Source organism: Hypomesus transpacificus, chromosome 7 (genome assembly GCF_021917145.1).
Source record: "Hypomesus transpacificus isolate Combined female chromosome 7, fHypTra1, whole genome shotgun sequence".
Taxonomy (NCBI): domain Eukaryota; kingdom Metazoa; phylum Chordata; class Actinopteri; order Osmeriformes; family Osmeridae; genus Hypomesus; species Hypomesus transpacificus.
In genome coordinates, this window is record NC_061066.1 from 1,995,452 (window position 1) to 2,016,716 (window position 21,265).

Consider the following 21,265-nt stretch of genomic DNA (forward strand, 5'->3'; position numbering starts at 1 on the left):
ACACAATCTTGAATCTACAATCCCAGATAACTGTACATGACTGTAGCATCAAGGTGTCCCATAAACATTAATTATTAATGATTAATGTTGTGTAATTTTTAACTTGTTTAACTACATGCTCTTATGGTTTCTTCCCTTCAGCACTATTTTTTGGTTGTTCACAATATGTACTTCTTGTTTTTGACTACCCGCAATGCTGTGGGGCTATCTTGTTGTTATTATCAGTGACCTATGCACTTTGTGAAGCTCTCTCTTGGAAGTCGCTTTGGATAAAAGCGTCTGCTAAATGAATAAATGTAATGTAATGTAATAAACAGCAGCTCTGCCAGCAAAAGTGCAGGAGCTTGATTCTATAGGTGTAGTGCTGTAACAGCGCCAGGAAAGGAAGCCAATCCACGAAACACACTCAGAGAATCAGAGAAGTGGACATAAACATCAAATAGTAGCTGGTTAAGTTTCAATACAAACTACCTGTGTAGTATTTTGTAGTCTTTAAAGTGAAACAGCAAAATTCTAAAGCCGCAAAAGGTCGAAGCTACTTTACCGCCCCTTTTAACTGGCATATGTTATTACTTCACTTATAACCAATGCCAATTTGAGCCTGCCCCAGAACATAAGCACCTAATTTATTAGCAAGCAATGAAACCCGATACGTCCCACTCTTGCACGAAACACGGACTAAACTCAGCTCCTTCCCCCTACAGCAGGTCCCCTGAGTGAGGTGTCAGCCAGCCATGAGCCAATCGAATCAGAGGAATTGAACCTGAATAGGAAGCAGGGGTGCAGCGCTAACCCGTGGGCTCATGCTGAGCCTCGTCTGGGGCCGGGCAGATGTCGGGGGTGGGGAGGACATGAAGGGCGGAGGAGCGCTGTCATCGCGGGCCACTTTCCTGTCCGTCCCACTGTGTCTGGCCTTGGGCTCGAAACTTCAAAGGACAGCCGCTATCAGAGGGGGGGGGGGCCTGAAGTAACTCTCCTGTCACACACACAGACAAACATCAAGGTGGACAAATACTGTACACACACACACACACAACAGTGCAGACATACAGTGCCCTCCAAAAGTATTGGAACAGTGAGGCCAATTCCTTTATTTTTGCTGTAGACTGAAAACATTTGGGCTTGACATCAAACGATGAATGTGAAACCAGAGATCAACGTTTCAGCTTTTATTTCCAGGTATTTACATCAGGATCTGATGCACAAATTAGAAAATATCACCTTTTTGTTCGAACCCACCCATTTGTCACGTGAGCAAAAGTATTGGCTCATGTGACTGACAGGTGTGTTTTGTTGCCCAGGTGTGTCCTATTACATACATTATTCAATCAATAAATACCACTGAATGTCTACACTCAGGTTCAGATTGGGTAAGATAGGTTTTGTCTATGCAGACTGTATTCAGAGGTGAAAACAACATGAAAACCAGAGCGCTGTCTTTGGGTGAAAAACAAGCAATTGTGAGTCTTAGAGAAGATGGAAAATCAATCAGAGCCATTGCAGAAACATTGGCCATAGCCAGTACAACCATTTGGAATGTCCTGAAGAAGAAGAAAACTACTGGTGTACTAAGTAACAGACGTCGAACAGGTAGACCAAGGAAAACATCAGCAGTTGATGATCATTGTGAGAGCTGTAAAGAAAGACCCTAAAACAACTGTTAGTGAGGTCAGCAACAACCTCCAGATGGCAGGAGTGAAGGTATCACTATCTACTGTTTGCAGAAGACTTCATGAACAAAAGCACAAGGGCTACACCAGAAGATGCAAACCACTCATTAGCAAGAAGAATAGGAAGGCCAGGCTGGAATTTGCCAAAAAGTACAGAGATGAACCTCAAAAATTCTGGGACAAAGTTTTATGGACTGATGAGACAAAGATTAACTTTTACCAAAGTGATGGAAAGGCTAAAGTTTGGAGAAAGAAAGGAACTGCTCATGATCCCAAACACACAAGCTCATCTGTGAAACACGGTGGAGGTAATGTCATGGCTTGGGCTTGCATGGCTTCTTCTGGGACGGGCTCATTAATCTTCATTGAGGATGTAACACATGATGGCAGCAGCAAAATGAACTCGGAAGTCTACAGAAACATTTTGTCTGCCAATTTAAGGAAAGATGCAACCAAACTGATTGGCAGAGCCTTCATCATGCAGCAAGATAACGACCCAAAACACACTGCCAAAACAACAAAGGAGTTCATCAGGGGCAAGAAATGGAAGGTATTAGACTGGCCAAGTCAATCTCCAGACTTAAACCCTATAGAGCATGCATTTTACCTGCTTAAGAGGAGACTGAAGGGAGGAACCCCACAAAACAAACAACAACTGAAAGAGGCTGCAGTGAAAGCCTGGGAAAGCATCAAAAAGGAAGAATGCAAAAGTTTGGTGACGTCAATGGGTCACAGACTTGCTGCAGTTATTGAAAGCAAAGGATTTGCAACTAAATATTAAGTCTTATTCACTTAAATATGTTTTAAGTATATCTGTTCCAATACTTTTGATCACATGACAAATGGGTGGATTCAAACAAAATGTGATATTTTCTTAGTTGTGCATCAGATCCTGATGTAAATACCTGGAAATAAAAGCTGAAACGTTGATCTCTGGTCTCACGTTCATTATTTGATGTCAAGCCCAAATGTTTTCAGTCTACAGCAAAAATAAAGGAATTCGCCTCACTGTTCCAATACTTTTGGAGGGCACTGTATATGTAACGAAATGACACTGTGTGTAAACACATGCTGATAGGCACATCCGCATAAATGCAGAGGGGCCAATAGGTCTGCCCAGAAGCTGGGTCTGATTGATTTCACACAAACAAAGTCAACAGTATCGTTTATGCACCCCATATATATGGCATTCATCAAACAGCTAGCAGCAGCAAAAGCATCCAGAAATATGTTTCCTAAAGCACATTTGTACTTGGATATGTTGCATCACTATGCAAATAATGCATTCATGGAGTCCCAATGGCAAAACAATGGAGGTGGTCAGAAGAGCAGGGAAAGAAGAAGACATGGATGAGGGCTAAGAAAGACTAATGATGCGCTGTGGAAGTAATCCAAAGGAAATCTCGAACACTAAAACAAAGAGGAAATGACTCCTGTATTGTGCGCTGGGTTTATTAAACCAGATGTGAGAGCTCAACCACCGTACGTCAGTGTTGTCGAGAGGGAAAATCGTGTTTTGACTTTATTGAGAGTCGTTTGTGAGGGGACAGTTGGTTACCATGGTCATCCTGGCAGAAGGAACGCTCTCAGACAAGCAGAGCTTTGCTTTCTGGCGAATATAATGTCATCTTGGAGACAGAGCAGTCGGGCGCAAAGATCATTATTATGTTTCGCCTCACTCCTAATTAAACCAGTTTAATGCGGGCATCGTTTAAATGATCAGGGCTTCAATTAAGAAAAACAATAGAGCACAGCGCGGTTTGACAAAACTCCCTGTCACACCACGGTCAATCGGATGAAGACTGCTAATGAACCTCAAACTCAGCTTTTGCAACTTTTGCTTTACTCGGCAGAGCCAAAGAGTCGCTGTTGCGTGCATTTCTCCATCTCCCTCCCGTTGGAGGAGAGTAACTACTTCATGCCTCGGTTCTTAATAAAAGGCCAGTCTGAAGGGCTTGGAGAGTGGATCGATCCAGTGAGAGATTTTCTACTTGGAAGGTTCCAAAGTTAATGAATGTCATTTTACCCAATAAAGAATACAATGAATGAACAGGAGACATTCAGTCCTTGACTTAACACGAGTACAACAATAAACGACAGATGTGGGTGCGGAACACTCAAAGGTTCAAGGTTAAGAGTTAATTATCATCATCCCGGATGTGAAAGTGTCCGCAAACCTCCCTGCCAAACCTTAATTACGGTCCATTCTAAATCATGACCACTAATCCAAATACGACCTCATCCAGAACCAAATTCAACATGGGTCATGTGCTGTTTTGGTCTGTGTTCCATCCAGCCTAATAATGACATGCTTGGACTTGAGCACTGTTAGGAGTCAGGCTGCAGGGATCTGAGACATGCTACCAAACGGAGGTCAGAGAGTTGCTGTCCTGGACTCCAAACCCTCCCCCCTGAGCATCTATCATCCAGACGATCCTGACTCTGTCAGCGATAACCAGCTTGACAGCCTCCCCATTAGCCAGACCCAGACCGGGGACTGCAGCGCAATTGTTATTTACAGGTCTGTAAGCGCAGGGCCGATCCAAACACCGCGTGTCGGTGCGGACAGAGAGAGGATGCTCTGCCAAGCCCAACAAATCTCAGGTTTCGCTGGATCCTTGAGTGCACGGCCTCTGTTGTCTCCTTCAGTTCCTCAAACGAGCCAGACACTGACCTTCCTTGTCCCTACAACGGCCTTCTGAATGTTTCACTCCATGCTGAAGCCAACACCAGATACAAACCTGTCACATTGCCAAAGAGGCATTGAAAACTACAACTCCCAACAGGAGCAGTTAGCATTAGCATGCAAGCTAGCCAAAAGACAGCACTGCAGCAACTCTGGGGAGAGAAAGACAGAGACAGATAAATAAAGAGTGGAGTGACAAAGAGAGAGAGAGAGAGAGAGAGAGAGAGAGAGAGAGAGGAGAGGAGAGAGAGAGAGAGAGGAGAGAGAGAGAGAGGAGAAAGAGAGAGAGGAGAGAGAGAGAGAGAGAGAGAGACAGAGAGAGACAGAGAGAGAGAGAGAGAGAGAGGAGAGAGAGAGAGAGAGAGAGAGGAGAGAGAGAGAGAGAGAGAGAGAGAGGAGAGAGAGAAAGAGAGAAAGAGAGAGAGAGAAAGAGAGAGATAGTGAGAAAGAGACAGTTAGTGAGGATGATGTTTTCTTTGAGAGCGGCGACAGAGGCTGCAGCCGGTTGACCAGTGAGACGGCCCAGTCGGGGCCCTCCTTTCACATTCCGAGCACGGAGGAGAATCCCCGCTGTGGTGGCCGTGAGCTAAGGCCTTCACCTGACGTGCTCCTGGCCAGGCGCAGCTGAGTAAATAGCTGTCCCGAGCCCCAGGCGCACTGGCTCACACACAAGGACTAAGTGGCAGCCACAGGGGGTCCAGGGACTAGCAGAGATGGTGTGAGAGAGAGAGGAGAGAGAAAGAAGAAAGGTGTATTCACAGCTTAGATAGATTCTGTCGGAGAGAGTCCAAGTATCTGCCCCAATGCAAGGAAAATATGCGTGATTATATAAAAGACAAAGAGCGGTTTTGAAATATATTGGAATGACATGTCTCCACTAGAAGAAATTAAATCAACATGGCCTTTTCCAGAGGTACCGCACAAACCAATAAACCGCATTTTTTGAATAAACCCTTTTCTCAACTTTGTCGGTTTCTAACTACACACCCCCCTCTGATTTTTGACCTTGGTGACAGGCAGCATGACCCCAACATCAGGTCCACTAGCAGCCTGCTCTCAGTGGGGTAACCAGGTTTGCTTAGCCCTGAGTGATGAGGGTAAGGACATGAACTCTGTCTCAACATCTGCTGCTGCCTGCCTGGCCTGCATGTGGACCCAGGTCTGCTGTAACCACGGCTACCCCCCCCCTCCACTGCTCACATGCCCCGCGTGTGTGTTTACGGAGACTCGCACGGCCCATGTTGAGACGTGAGTGTCGCGTGTTTGTGTGAGAAAGTAGGGGAAAGAAAGACTGTGTAAACTGTGAGAGACTTTGAGAGAGCGCGTGAGAGAGATTGAGAGAGACAGAGAGAGAGATTGAGAGAGACAGAGAGAGAGAGAGAGAGAGAGAGAGAGAGAGAGAGAGAGAGAGAGAGAGAGAGAGAGAGAGAGAGAGAGAGAGAGAGAGAGAGGGAGAGAGAGGAGAGAGAGAGAGAGAGAGAGAGAGAGAGAGAGAGAGAGAGAGAGAGAGAGAGAGAGAGAGAGAGAGAGAGCGGAGAGAGAGAGAGAGAGAGAGCGAGCGAGAGAGAGAGAGAGGAGCGAGCGAGAGAGAGAGACAGAGAGAGAGAGAGAGAGAGAGAGAGAGAGAGAGAGAGAGAGAGAGAGAGAGAGAGAGGAGAGAGAGAGAGAGAAAGAGGGAAGAGAGAAGAAAGAGAGAGATGAGAAGTCAGTGAGGGTTTGTGGTATGTGTTATTTGTACATCCCACTTTGACCCGACACTTTGATGAGAGACACACGCGGGTGTAAAGGTCAGAAGGTAGAGGCTGGTCTAAGATAACATCTGCACTGTTTATATGTGGGATTCAAGGAGGGGGGACGCAGCAGTTGACCCAACTGTCAACAAATCAGATTCTCTAATTCTGGACTGTTAGTGTTCGGGCAGCTCAGGAGACCACCCTTGAGTTTTACTGCTCTGAGAGTTAGAGGTTCCAGACGTTTGTTTCGTAACCTGTGTGTGTGAGCCATGGATCAACATCTCTCAAACGGCTCACGGAAGCATCTTTCAAAACTCGGAATTCATCGGAAAAACTTTGGCTCTGGAAAATGTGAGTTTCCGTTGTGAATAGGCACTGAGAGGGTGATGTAGCTTAGAGATTTGGTAGTTTGGGACCTCCTTTGGAGGAGTGTGTGATTTTTTTGTTTGTTGCCAAGACCCGTGGAGGCAAGTAGGGGACACTCAAAGACCTTGAGACCCTCGCTTTTCACCAGGTGCCTCACAAGCAGACCTGGACCTCCCGCAAAATCTGAGATAGTGACGAGACAGATTTGTTCAGGAATGCCAGAAGTCTGTTTCAGTCTTAGTGGTGGCCTTAGAGTGAGATACAGAGAGTCTGAGCATGTGTGTGTGAGCATGCGTGTGTGTGTTCGGTAGTGTGAGAGAGTGTAGAGGTAGTTCATTTCGTCTTACAATCTTACATATGCTGTGAGTACAGCATGGAGGTTCAAAGTTTGTGGGAGAGTTTTGACTGCTAGCCAAAGGCATCAAATAAAGACTGTTCTATGTGCTTCAGTGGGAAAATGGCTGTATTTATTATTACTGAAGAGAAGACATGGATAATCTGAGCGCAGAGCGGATATCGATACCCAAAACACATGTTTCCATTAAGTACTGTAATTAGCTTCTTTTGGTCATACTCTTTCAATGAACAAAGAAGGACTAGCTACTAACGTCAGCCATGGCAAATACACCACTGGACTTGGCAGCATGTGCCAACCAGACATTAAGCTGGCATAACTCCTCACGTCAGTGACTGTCAACAAAAATGTGTTCAAATATTTAAACACATTTGACTAAATTATAGCCCCTCCTAACCTTACAGAGAGCTATTGCTGTTAAAGCAGCCACCAGAGGCCTCGTTGAAAAGACCACAGATGTAATGCCTGTATTAGATACCTAGATGATTAACCCTCCTGCGTAATATGGTCCACCACACTACGTGAAACACAAACCCTCAAAGCTAGGTGCTCTTTCCAAGCCAAACATGCCTGTGCCCACTGATGACCAACACTCAAGACTAGTACATTGGCAAAAAATCAGGACAGACAGACATTGCCACTAAGTAAGAGGACTTGCTCTTTCAGCTCACATTAACGTCTTAGCCTTGGGCTGGCTCTGGCTGTGGGGGAAAAGAAAGTCCTTTGGACTGACGGAATGCCTGACAGATTCGTCGGAAAAACGGTTTCATCGAAGGTGTCCTTCCCCAGCGAAGGATAGGAGAGGGTACCTGGTTGAGAGCAGGTTTCAGCTGCAGGTTGTGGTACCAGCCAACAACCTCCCTCAGCGCACAGCAGCACTCCACCCTGACTGATCACTTTTCCCCCCCATTAAAATATCCGAATCATGTCCAGACTAAACTCAGTGTTGGTGAAAGCAATTCCTGAGCCGATCAGGGAGATGACAAGATTTTTGTGAAAAGTCAAGCACCTCGCAAACACAGCGCATCTTTAATCAACCTATAAATAAATAAATTCCATGCTAGAGCAGGTCTTTGGTGCTCTTCGAGGACCGCGTGGAAGAATGACGGCCTGTTCCGTAGACTGCAACATCCAATGAGCCTCGCAGCGGCGGTATCCTCAACCAATGAGTCAACGAGTTCACACACTCCGAGCAACCTGTTGAGTTTACAGAGTACCTGAACGCCGATGCAACGCTGGGCCAACATTCCCCGGGCTGCGTTGTGTAACCCTCTTACCATTGTAAAAACCGGGGCGGTTTCAACGCCTGGTCGTTAAAACCGGCTAGCAGGACGGTGTTGGGCATGCCACGCCGTAAAAACTACCTGATGCTCGCCAAGAGGGAAACAGGAACCATCCCAAAATGGGGGTGAATAAAAGAGTAAACAACTAGGCTATTAAATGTAACAACCTTGCAATGCAGAGCCAAGCGCTACTTTAGAGAGTACAGAGCTGGGGAAAACAAGCTCGCACACCCACGTGTGAACACACATACACAGGCTTGAGGCAACCTTACACACAAGTATATTTAGGATTCACTAACACAAACACAAGCACACACACGCACATGTAAAAGCTAGTGTACTAAATTGTACTCCAGTACCATTCAGGGTTTTTTATACAAGGTAACAGACCTTAGTGCTGGGTGTAAACCTATTTCTGCTGTTTATGTTAAAACACCTGTGTGAAGACCAGCTCGCTAAAAAAGCAGAGTGACTCCAACCTCTGTTCTTCTCATAGACATAGTAAGACACCAGCAATCACCTCACCTGGGACTGAAAGAAATGTGAAACTGTGGAAGTCACAAGCCAGGAATGAAATGAAAGCTTCAAATCCTCAGAGATAAACACACACACACACACCTCCGCTTTCTCAGTTGTTCAGTATCTGGATAAGCAGTCGTCATTTGATATCACAGTCTTCAACTTCAGCTCTCCCACCTTTCCACGGCTCCGAGAACTGGTGAGCTCGTGAGCCGTCCCTGTGGGAGCAGATTTAGTCAGACCCCCTGCTCTTTCGACACATCTGTAGCGCTGCCTCGATGGGGGACTGAACCCAAACATCCTGTTTTACAGCTTCGTCAGCAAACGAGCTGACCCCTCTGGACTGGGCCGAGACCCGTTTGTCGTCTCCAAGAGTGCGTTCTGTCCCTGACTGGAGAGGCTCAGTACACAGTGTTGAGTTTCTTCTGCTGGTTTATACAAACAGCTTCACATAAAGAAGCTGACAGTTCCCTCCAAACAGTGTTAGGAAGAGTGTCAAGCTCTTACGCATGAGTGGAGGAGCATGCGTCTCATTGACTTCAACACTGTGCATGTTGACAACCGGGGGTGATGCTGGTGCTTTCACCGTTAACTGATTCCAGCAATGGGCGTTATTAAAAACGACTTTAGGAGCAGTCAATGGATAAACATTTCATCACTGGGAAAATAAATCTTTTCCTTTTTTGCCACCAAAATAAGATATGGATCAAACATGACTAAGTTGTATCTGTCTATCAGAGGCTAATGTAGAAGGACTGGCCATTCTGTCTTTCCCACACTCTCCCCCTCCTTCTCCCCCATCCATCCACCCCTCCATCTCTCTCCTGTGGTGGAGACTATTGTGTAACACGTATATCTACTTCCCTTCCAGTCTGCGCCTGAGCCCGGAGGATCCCTATCCCCTCAGCACCGTAACTCAAGCCTCCTCCCTAAGACTAATGGCTCCTGTCAAGCACACGGAAATGAATATCAGCCAGTGCCTATCCTGCATACACGAAGGAAGGGGGCGACGTTCGACAGCACTGCTTCCACAAAGCCAGAGGGCTCGCTTCCAGAACCTTCTCTCGCTTCTGTGTACTTCCCACTGGATGAAAAGCAGGGGCACGGCTAGGATCAAAGGTTGAAAAGGGAAGGAGGGGGGGGAGTGAAAAAAAGAAAGAAAAGAATCTATAACTTATGCCCACACAAAACAATGTGGTTTTAATCATGTGTACTCTCTCTCCCGCCCTCTAGTATGTTAATTAAAATGTCTTGACTCCAGATTACACTGAGACAATATTAAGTTCCTTCGGTCAGCGTCCTGGGACAGTTACTGTACAGAGCTTCTCTCCCGCCCCCGACATCCTCTGTCCTGGACTCCTCCCAATGCCCCCCCCAGCCCGCCGCCTCTCATCCCTCCTCCTCTCCTCCCTCAGCTGTTCATTCTGGGAGGGAAGGTTGCCAGATGCAGCAGGATTTAGGTTTAAACCTGAATTAGGTGCCTGCATCTGCTTTCAATCCAGCGGCCGTTAAGATCTCCCATCCACATCTTCTTTGGATGAAGAGAGGCGCGGTGCGCCAGGCACCGTTAGCCCACTGGCCTCAAGCACTGCACCCCCCCACCCCCCCACTACCAGGTTTGCTCCCTATTCTGCGGCTTCTTCTCATACCAACACAGGAAGAGAGGTGGGTTTGAAAGTCAACTGTCAATCCTTTGATTTTTCTAGTCCCGGTGGAAAACCCTGTGAGCGTTTCAAAGGTGTCTCCTTTTGCCTCGAAAGCGAACACACACTAGCCTTTTGTCTCTTATCTCTCAGTCTGGATAGTATTGGCTGACAACAAGGAAGCAATACAAGGAAGGAGACACAGGAATGCATGTTCAATGGTGGATATTTCATGCCTTTACCAGAGTGTGGTCAGAGGAGATGCTAGGCCCTTGCACGTGCTGGCATACAAGTAAAGATGTGAGACAATGAGCCTCTTGTCTCTCCCACCCCCCCCCCCCCCCCCACACACACACACACACACATACACACATACACACACACACTGTCATAACACAGATAGTGAGGCACTCAAGGCCAAGATGGCCGCCAAGTCCTTCCAGATCATTTGCAGGTTGAGAGAATACTTGTTTGCTTGTTTCACTGAGCTGAGAATGCTGAGAATGCTGCCCATCAAGCATGTCTTCAGGTTTTAGAAAGCAGTGGCTAGAGCTCAGTGGTTAGAGCTTTGGATGACAGGGTGTGCTGAACGAATACACAGAAATGAATACACATTAATGAAGGTAGCTACAAGTCAGTCTGAGCCGAGCTTTCCAGTAGACGGGCCTCCTCCACCCCTTCTCTCTAGCTTACCGTGTGAGAAGGAGCAGTTCCACGATTGCACAGACCCTTACCAAGCCATACGAGGCTGAAGGTGCAGCGATCCCGACGGACAGGGCAGGGAGAGGGACGACTTCCTCGGCTGGAGCACAAAGCATCACACACGGCGCTCTTTTCCCGTGAGTTAGCGCATGCAGCGACGGCCCTCGCCACTCAACAAACTCACGTCTTGTTTCCCACAACAGCTGGGGCAGGGCTTTGGACGAAGGAAAGAAATCAGATGGACGAAGAAAGAAAGAAAGAGAAAAAAAACGACTCTAAAACGGTCTCACAAGACACATGATGTCCGGGGCAGTAAAAAATACACGAGCTTTCACGTGGGAGAAACAACGGCAGCAGCCAGTAAATAAAGCTGTTGCAGTGTGTCAGGAGACTGACCCCGGGAGAGAAGCAGCGGACAGTAGGGCCCAGCGTGGTGGAGCATGCAGAGGAAGGAGAGAAGGAGAGAAGGAGAGAAGGAGAGAAAAAGAGAAGGAGGACATTTGAATTCTCCTGCCGTCTCCTGGGAACGACGCTGAGGGCTCGTTCTTCGTGTTGAAGTCATTAATAGCAAAGTTAACACACTTTATGGGCAAACTTAACACTCTATAACGGCAGGGCGATTAAGGCCTCAGTGTCTAGGAGGAAATGGCTTGTAGAACAGGGAGGTGTGTGTTAGCACCATGGTGGAGACAGAGAGCCTACCTGCGAGGGGGGGGGCTAGGGGTATAGGTGCTCTAAAGCAGGCTTGTTTCGACAGGCTTCTTCATTCAAAAAACAAATCGAAATCTAGTTCTAAGGAGAGCAAACGTCCTAACTGAACGTGCACTGATCCAAGTCCACTATCCTCCGACAATCCCGGTGAGCCACAGGATCCTGGTGCTGTATGGGTAGAGCAGTGACCCAGACTTGACCAGAACAGACCGGACATCAGAACTGCACAGGGCTGCAGGAGGATGTTGTCTGAGGACAGGCCCTTTCAGAGTGGTTTCCATTCTCCATGCCACTAAGCACCAGTGGGTCAGAGCCATTAGCCCTGGTGCTGTGAAACCAGAGATCTGATCTGTCACGGCTGCCCCAACACTGACAGTTGCCGCTGCCTGTGAACTTGGCTTGGATGGACAAACACACACACATATCACACACACAGGCATGGCCAGTCAACCCCCCGGATAAGAAAAGCAGGCTCCCCTCCCAGGGCAACATGCACTTTCACACTCCATTTAGTGTGACCAATAGAGAATGTTGAGATCAAACAATCCCACAATGCACTTTACACACAGGCTAGAGGCTGGAGAGTCCCAGGGAGGACCAGACCAGGGGGGGTTAGACCCAACACGACTGGGCTCCATCCAAACCCTCATGATTTTAGCAAATGAGACGATTCTTTCGAAGAAAAAAAACTGACTTTACAAGGAACGGCCCTGGAGTCAATATGTAGAATACAGGGAATGAGTAATGATTTCCATTTGACATTTTATTGGGTTTTTACACAAGCCCGGCACAAACATGATTCAGAAATGAGAAAACCAACATGAGTACATTGAAAGTAAAGGAAAATAATGAGTACATGGTGCCTGTGTGGGTTCTGATGATGACTCAAAATAACAACACGATGCCCTGAATACAAAACGTGTGTGGCCTTTCAGCTAAATCCATCTATGAAAGCCATTAACAGGGGAGGGTACTTCCATCAACTGAGCCCATGTTAATGAAAATGTTTTTTTTAAATGTTTTTATTCTCCACACAGACAGACATTGGTTGTCTCTAGATTTGAGCTAAATGAATGACAGCGTCATCTTGTCAAAACCTCTCCTGTACAGTCACACACTTTTAGACCTGCTTTTAGCATTGCTCCCCTACTGATACTGCCAGTGTCACACAGGTTTCTGTGTTGCCAGGTGTTGCAGTGTACTGTGCTCAGGAGCGCCCACCCCTAACCACTTTCCTCCAGTGCCCCTAGCTCCACACACCTTCTACCAGGGGCCCAGAGAGACAGGAAATCCCCTAATTGTGTTGCTTGTTGAGGAGCTGCTAGCTGCTCTCTGCTACGTAAGACCTGAGCCACCCAGGGGCTCTAAATATACTCAAACACGAGAATCCTGACTCACAGCACCCTCTCATCTCTCTTCCACGTTGGCGCTGTTAGCTGAACTAGCTGTCCAAGGGTCCTGCTGACTGCTAATGAAGACGCTTGCAGGGAATTTACAGCTGTTCCTTCACAGACACAAGTCAAAGCCGTGAGAAAGCGTGGAGAAAGAGAGGAGGAGAAAGGGAGGCGGGAAAAAGGGAGGGGGATGACTTGTGATGTTGTATTGCATTTTGTTGTGAGGCACTTTGTGATTTTTATCTGCGAGAGGTACCATACAAATAAACGTATTGACTCTACTTACTGTGTGGTAGATATGTAATTAGTGATAGTCAGATAGAGGGTGCCAAGGAGTCTGTGTGGGTGTGGATTCTCTGTCAGTTTCATAAAATCACCTCTAGAGAATGACAAGGGAAAGAAGGTGAGAGAGGGGGAGAGTCGAACGAGAAGAAACGTGAAGGGAGGAGAGTGAGAGGGAAGAGAGAGAGAGAGAGAGAAGAAAAGGGTAAAGGTTGAAGGAAAATCCAAGTAAATGAGGGGAGGGGAGGGAGAGATTCCAGGAGGAACGGAGAGAAAGGGAGGTCTGAAAGAGAATGATGGAATAAGTAGAAGAATGCCGGGAATTAGAAAGCATGACAGGACAGTGACGGGAGCTGGAGCGGAAAATGGGGAACACGGAGGATTAAAGAAGAGAGAGAAAATAGGAAAGAGAAACAAGAAAGGGAAAAGGAGAGGGAAGAGAAGAGAAGTGCCCTTTATGAAAACATCTTGGACTGAAAGGTTCGGTGAAAGACGACTGAAGAGAGACAAATGGAGAAGATTTTTAACAGCTGTGAAAGACAAAGTACCTTAAAAACCTAAGAGCTTTGTGCACACCTGCATGCATGTGTGTGTGTGTGTCTACCGTAGAAGTGTGCCACAGTAATGGTCCCCGTCTTTTTTGTTCTTTTACAACAAACAAGTGGTGCTGGACAGCTTGGCTGCTCTAACATCCTCCAACAGCCTTACCTTTGAACTAGCAGTAGGCCCAGGGGGACTGTGTGTGGATCTGCTGCCCTGGTCTGCTGCCCTGGTCTGCTGCCTGGTGTGTGTGTGTGTTTGTGTGTGTATACTGCCACATGCAAGACCTCGAGTAATCTGGGTGTTTGTCTATGCGAGTGTCTGCGGCTATAAGCGCATGTGTGTATGTGTGTGTGTGTGTGCCCTCTCATGCACGAGGCAGTGAGCCTACACCACTCCAGCACAGGCTCCACAGCACAGGCTGAGCCCTGCATCCAATCACCTCCGCCGCTTTGAGGTGGTGAGGACACACCAGGGGATCTGGGGGGGAACGTCTAAAGACAGGAGGTCAAACCCAACCCGCGTGAATACTTGTCCCCTTTATCTAGTTTGGCACATCATCTAACACACTGCTGTGGGCGATCTCAGGTCGACAGAAGGCGACCACCATCCCAATGCAGCTAGCCGGGCTACATCCTGCATCCGTTAGTGAGCAGGAAGTAAACAGGTTAGGTTGTGCAACACCCTCTCTGTACTGTACACCTGTCTGCTCTGGTTGGTTCACCAACATGTAAGCTTTGGGGTTGTTCACAGGCCCGGAGGTCGTCTGTTGACTGAGGGGGGAGTTGTGAACTCTCACCAATCGTTGAAGTCCGGGCACAAAGACTGCTGTGTCCCCACGCTGACTTCAAACGGGTCTCAAGATAAACTCCCCCTCTGCACTCAAGAGAATTGACCAGTGTATTGACGCATCGTATATTCCTTCCTCCTCACCCCTGTTCCGTGGACCTCCCACTCCTCTGCTCCTGCGGAGCTGCAGTTGGAGAGGGATCGACAGCCAGGAGGGGTTATTTTGAACCGGCGAGGCTGCTCTGTAAACAGCGGCCCTCTTGTGTGTTCTCCCTCCAAGCTTTAAATATCGCGGACGGTGGCTAGGCTCCCTGAGTACCCTGTGTCCAGTAAAGACCTGACCAGGAACTTGGAGAGAGTGGAGGGGTGGAAGGAGGGAGGGAGATGAAAGTAAACAGAGAGAGAGAGTTGGAGACAGAGTTAAAGAGAGAAGAATAGACAGACAGACCGACAGGCAGCGGGCCAATCAGACAGCCAGCCAGGTAGACAGCCAGATCAGACACCCACGATGAAGGAATTTCGATCTCCCTAGACTTGGGTCAGTGTGTCCAAGGCCTCCACTCCTCCTATCTCTACATCAGTCAACATTAGCAGAAAAACTGGTTGTGGATTTCTTACTGTGCCAAGCAAACACACTGGAGGAAGTGTGTGTGCGCGAGTGTGAATACAGGGAAACGTACTGACAGCTGACAGCATGAGCTAAACTGTATGTACTTGTGGCCTCTGTGTTGGAGCAGGACTCCAGGCTGCATGGCAAAGGGTCCACACCACAGCCTCCCCATGGGAGAATCCCTCTCTTCCAGATATGGAGTCCAGCTCCTAGTCTACTGGACCACCCATGGCTGAGCACTTCTCTTCTCCTCTCCTCCCTCCAATTCTACCTCTCACTAGTGCTGCCTGGAATAGCAAGAAAAGAGCCCACGATCTTCCCCATACCTGTCTCTCTCTCTCTCTCTCTCTCTCTCTCTCTCTCTCTCTCTCTCTCTCTCTCTCTCTCTCTCTCTCTCTCTCTCTCTCTCTCTCTCTCTCTCTCTCTCATCCATTTACTCCTATTTGAGCCACTGGGATTGAGGTAAAAAGAAAGTGGCTGTATGTGTTTACATTCCCCACACACAAACGGCAAGCCCCAACATCGACCCCTACGGCATTTCACCTCACTCTCCACCCCTTCTCCCTGGCAACGCACACACACAGCAAACACATCGGACCAATTTATCAAACTCCTAGCTTCTCCTGACGTTAGGCGACACGGAACGCTCAAGGGAACAACAGGAAGTGAGAGGGCAGGTCAACAGGATGGTGTAGCAAGAGATGGTGACGTCCCATGGGCAGAGCTCCACACCTCAACGGACATTGATACACAAACCCACAAGTGGCCCACTAAAATAGCAGCTGCCAACACAAGGCAGCATGGCAACAGGCCTTGTTTACTCAATCACCTGATATGGGGAGGTTTGTATATCTAAAACACACAGACCTGGAATGTCTCTGACTATTTTAAACTTCTAATGTATGGAGCTCGATTTTAGTGATGCTGCAGTACAGTCTCAGTCAAACTTGAACTATTCTAACAGCTCTGAAAGGATATCAAACCAAATTCTGTTGACTTAAGTGTACACACACTAAAGGTAGAGAAGTACAATGATTTAATTCGCTTTGAACTTCCAATTTTCCTCTGACAAAGTTAACAAGGTCAAAGGAAGGTGTTGAAGTACATGTTCATAAAAGGTGTGAACCGATCCGCAGTCACATGGTTGAGAGAGCTTTTCCCACACCTCTGATTGTTGGTCATCTGCCAAGACCAGGGCCCTTAGATATATCTAGACCTGCCATCAGATCTGTCTCTGTCAGCTCTGGGTGGTGACACCTCATTATGACCCTCCTGTCACCTCAAGTACTGTACCTCTTCATCCTACTGCACCAGAGTCAATGACTGGCACAGTTGTCAGAGAAAGAGAGGAAGAGAGAGAGAGAGAGAGAGAGAGAGAGAGAGAGAGAGAGAGAGAGAGAGAGAGAGAGAGAGAGAGAGAGAGAAAAAGAGAGAGAGAGAGAGAGAAAAAGAGAGAGATTATAAACTGGAAGAGAAAGAGAAGAGGAAGAGAGAAAGAGAGAGTGTGAGATTGACAGATAAAAGACGAGAAAGAGAGCCGAGGGAGAAAAAGAGAGGCAGAGAGACAGACAGAATGGGAGGTAGGGCGAAAGAGAGAAAGAGAGGAGAGGGGATCTCTGGGGGCAGGAAAGCCTCCCGACAGCTGTAGTTGTGGATGGATTAACTGAGGCGTCCCAGAAGAATGCAGGTGGTTGTGCAAGACCCTCTGAGGAAGGAGCCCCTCTGGTGATGACACATACATGGATGTTGAGTTCACAGGACAGAACACAGGATCATGCACCCTGACACACACACGCACGCACGACATGCAGATAAGCACATACACACACACAGACCCATACAGGCACACACATATGCCCATACACACATTCAAAAACACTCACACACACCCAAACACACTCCTATGAGGGACTGCTTTCACACCTCACTGTTTATGGCTGTTCTGCAGATATCGCAGTCTCGCTGCTTTCATCAAACGGATCTGACAGAAGTGCTTGGCAAAGGCATCCAGCTTTCTCTGACAGTGGACAAACTGAAGAGACTGAACACGTTTATTGAAGATGGTTCATAGAGAGAGTTGTTTTTCTATTCTCTATTCTCAAACAGGCTGATCAGTTATTCCTAATGTTCCATCTTGGCTTAACAGGTGTCTCAACGTACAATGGTAGAACCTGTCAGGGGAGATCTTGTCTTTGTTGTCAGATTGCGTCTCATGTGGACAGAGCCTCAGTCCGTTGCATGCACAGCAGCAGCCTGTGCTGGTGCCAGTAGAGGGTAAGTCAGAAGAGCTTCTGGCTTAGTGAGAAACAACAGGAGAAGGTTCCTCTCTACACACTAAACACACACACACTAAACACACACACACACAGACACATACAGACCTCTTCTTTCACCAGGACCAAACAAGTCCACACAGGCGGGTGCTGTATGGATGGAACACACACACGTTAAACAAGCACGCACACGCACCTATGCACACAAACACACACACACCAACGCATACATGCAGAAAGGCAAGCGCACACGTACCCACACCTTGTCTGTGATGCTTCCTCCAACCAGCCCACACAGAACAGGCCCTGTCACTCAGAAGAAGAACCAATGACAGCCAAGCCCCCCCCCCACCTCCCTACTCAGAGCACAGATCTGGTCTCCTGGCTGCTGGGGCAGATCACCATCAGACAGACTCATTAGGCCTGTAACCTCCCTACCCTCTTACCCACCATTATTCCTCCCATACGGACAGGCCAGGGCAGGTAGAGGCTGGGGGAGGTAGAGGCTGGGCTAGGAGAGAGGCTGGGGCAGATAGAGGCAGGGGCAGGGAGAGGCTGGGGCAGGTAGAGAGGCTGACAGGTAAAGGCATGGTCAATGTTGCCGGAAAGCTCCCTCCCAATCTCCATACAGAACTACCAATTACGATATAGAAAACCATGCCTTTAAGGTTCACCTCTGTACTTAAACTGAACTTTTAGACACCATCAGTCCACACACACCTCGCGAGCTGAGCAGCGTTTAGATAAATGAGTGGATCTCCATCCAGCTTCTGAAGCTGCTTCTCCTACCCTATCCGTATTAAAAAGGCTTCGGCAAAATCTCACCAACAGACTGACACACACAGAACACCCTAAGCACTTTCCCATACACAACGCAGTCTGGGCCAAATTCCGTCTTATTCGGGGGAGTGTTTCAGAATGTTTTGCCGTTTGGAAATTGGACCGGCGTCAGCGTGGAGAAAAAAGGCGGAGTGTTTTTTTTTCTCTCTGTGGAGGAAACCAGAGGATTTTTCAAACCTCTCTCCCGCCAAATAGTTCCCCTCGTGCAGTCCCAGAACTGTCAAAACACAACACAGGCTTTCCTGTTTAGCAGCCCACCCTTTTCCCGCCTGCGTCCTCCGTGCCCTGCCGAGGCTTCCGGAAGAGTCTCTGACTCCTTTCTTATTGAGGCCTGGGAAGCTAACGTGACACGGGGGCTGCTTTTCTTGTAACCTGCCGGAAATATGTGAGAACTTAAAAGCGCAGGGGGAGACAGGGGCAGAGGTGGGCTAGGGGGGGGGGGGGGGGGGGTGAGGGGGGGCAGGGGGGGCAGAGGTGGACTGGGGGAGATGAGGGGGGCGGCAGCCTCTGAACTCCCCCTGCGTGTCTGTGTCTAAGGGCACAGTGCCTGCGGGGGAAGTGTGTTTTATCATTAACCTGCTGCTGAACAGGACACTTTGCTTCCCTCTTAAGCTCCTCAGAAATGTGCATGTGTGTGTGTGTGTGTGTGTGTGTGTGTGTGTGTGTGTGTGTGTGTGTGTGTGTGTGTGTGTGTGTGTGTGTGTGTGTGTGTGTGTGTGTGTGTGTGTGGAAGATCATAGGGGATGCAGAGGGTTTGCATTCAGCTCCAGTCCTCCTCACTCAGGTAGCAGCCATTGATATGCATTGATTTCCTGTCCCCATAGAACACCCCGGCACGGTTCACTCAGTAGATAAGAAATGTAATAGAAAACCATGAGGCTCACATTTGAATGTCAGCAACAAACACACACACAAACAAACACACACACACTGACATACACACATGCAGGCTCACATGCACTGACACTGTGAAAGGTCCCCACTTCATACACACACACACACGCACACACACGGTCGACTAAGACCTGAGTCGGCTAAGTGCTGTCTGACACAACGCCGCCTAAAACGCATGAATTTGCCTGCGACAGAGTATTCATTCTTTGCTTCCTCTCCTCTGCAGTACATGAACAAACACAAACTGTGCCAGCGCTCTGACATCCACGTCTGAGAGCACCTGCCCACTGCCGACAGCACACCGACTTCTAGAATTCTGAAGAACTCATCTATATCAACACAGAGAGGGAGAGGGAGGGCGTGAGGGGGAGGAGTGTGTGAAAAGAGAAAGGGATAGAGAGGGGAAGAGGGGAAGGGCACGACAGAGAAGGAAAGAGAAGTGGAAAAAGAGAGAGATGGAAAGAGAGGGGGACAGGGAGAAAGAGGGACAGAGACAGGGACAGAGAGAGGGAGAGAGAGGGGGAGAGAGGGAAAAGAGGGAGAGAGAGAGGGAGAGAGAGAGACAGAGAGAGCAGTCAAAGCTGAACCCAACAAGGCTACCTCTGTCTAAGAGGTCAGAAGTTGGGACAGCCAGTCCAGCCACCTGTAGATCCTGTTAGTGTATCTAGCAACGGCAGAGCAGACACACACACACACACAGTGAATCACTGATGCATCCACACACACACACGCACACACACACAGCAAAGCAGCTCATCTGGACAGCGAGAGAGCCACCCTGGTGGGGACAGCCGGACCATGTTCACACTGACCTTGCAGATCTTACTCTCCTCTGTCTCCTTGCTCCTTGGCTGGAGGCTTCTCCTGTCCTGGTACTCAGACTTGAGTGACAGTTGACAGGACATCGCTGGAGGCTCGGAGCCCCTCAGCTCCTGGGTCCTAGACATGTAGCCCTGCGTGGCAGTGCCTCTGCCCGGGTTAGGGATGGGGAGAGCGGTGTGGACGGGCTTGGAGCCCCCCGAGGGTTGTCTGAGCTTGGAGGCTACCCCTACCACCGGCATGTTACGTCCCAGTCAGATAGGAGGTGGGTGGTGAGACAGTTCCAAACTGACAGGAGGAACGGGGGGGGGTTGATCAAAAACACAGCTGCGAGAGGACTCCTTTCTTTCAGTTCCCCACACGAAACAGAGAGAGAGAGAGAGAGAGGGAGAGAGGAGCTGGAGCCCGGCGCGTCCTCTCCTGACGTCTGGCAGGGGAAACGAGAGGAGGAGAAGAAGGAGGGTAAAAAGAAAGGAGAGGAGATAGGGGCTGTCTCTCAGGGAGAAGTCCTGCGAGGGAGAGCTGCCGCAGTCATTCTGTAGTCTACATGACGGACTCACAGAAACTGGGAAGGCTTCTCCGCCAATCGCTGTCCCTCCTCCTTCTTCTCCTCCCACCGTCACCACTCCTCCCTCCTCTCTTCCTCTCTCTCTCGCTCGCTCGCTCGCTCTCTCTCGCTCTCCCTCCTTCCCCCGCTCTGTCAGAGCCACACTACCAAACCAAAACAGTTCTCAGGGGCGTGAACTCTGGAAGGTAACCGCCACTCGGAGAGCTGTGATTACAGAAACCTGGCTAAGTGTGTGTGTGTGTCCCTCTCGCTCTCTCTCTTCCTCTGTCTGAGGTGCATTCCACAGCAGCACGTTGCTCTGTCTCGCTCCAACTGTCAAAACAGCCTCTCCTCTAGCCCTGCACTGATCACTAGAAATAGAAACTGTCTCTCTCTCTCTCCTTCTCTCCCTGCCTACATCTGGGACTGGGGCTGCCCTCCTCTTTGATGAAAGAAATAGTAAAAATGGAAAGGAAAAAAAGACAGTTTGGAGAGTAATAAAAAAAGTAAAAGGGGGTGGCGGTTGTGTGTGACTGCCAAAACAAACAGCTGTTGGAAAAGCTTTTTTTTCCATTTTTCTATTGGGGACACAGTCCCTGCTCTGAAGCT

General features: G+C 48.5%; 1 protein-coding gene across 1 annotated transcript in view; it reads right to left on the reverse strand.

Moving 5' to 3' along the window:
* LOC124469350 (neuron navigator 3-like) overlaps window positions 1-20,716 on the reverse strand; it is a 135,322-nt gene extending 114,606 nt beyond the window's left edge. The window contains 1 exon segment of the mRNA XM_047022581.1: window positions 20,103-20,716. Coding sequence (XP_046878537.1) covers window positions 20,103-20,351 — 249 coding nt within the window. The 5' untranslated portion in view covers window positions 20,352-20,716.
* Window positions 20,717-21,265: the final 549 nt, after the last annotated feature.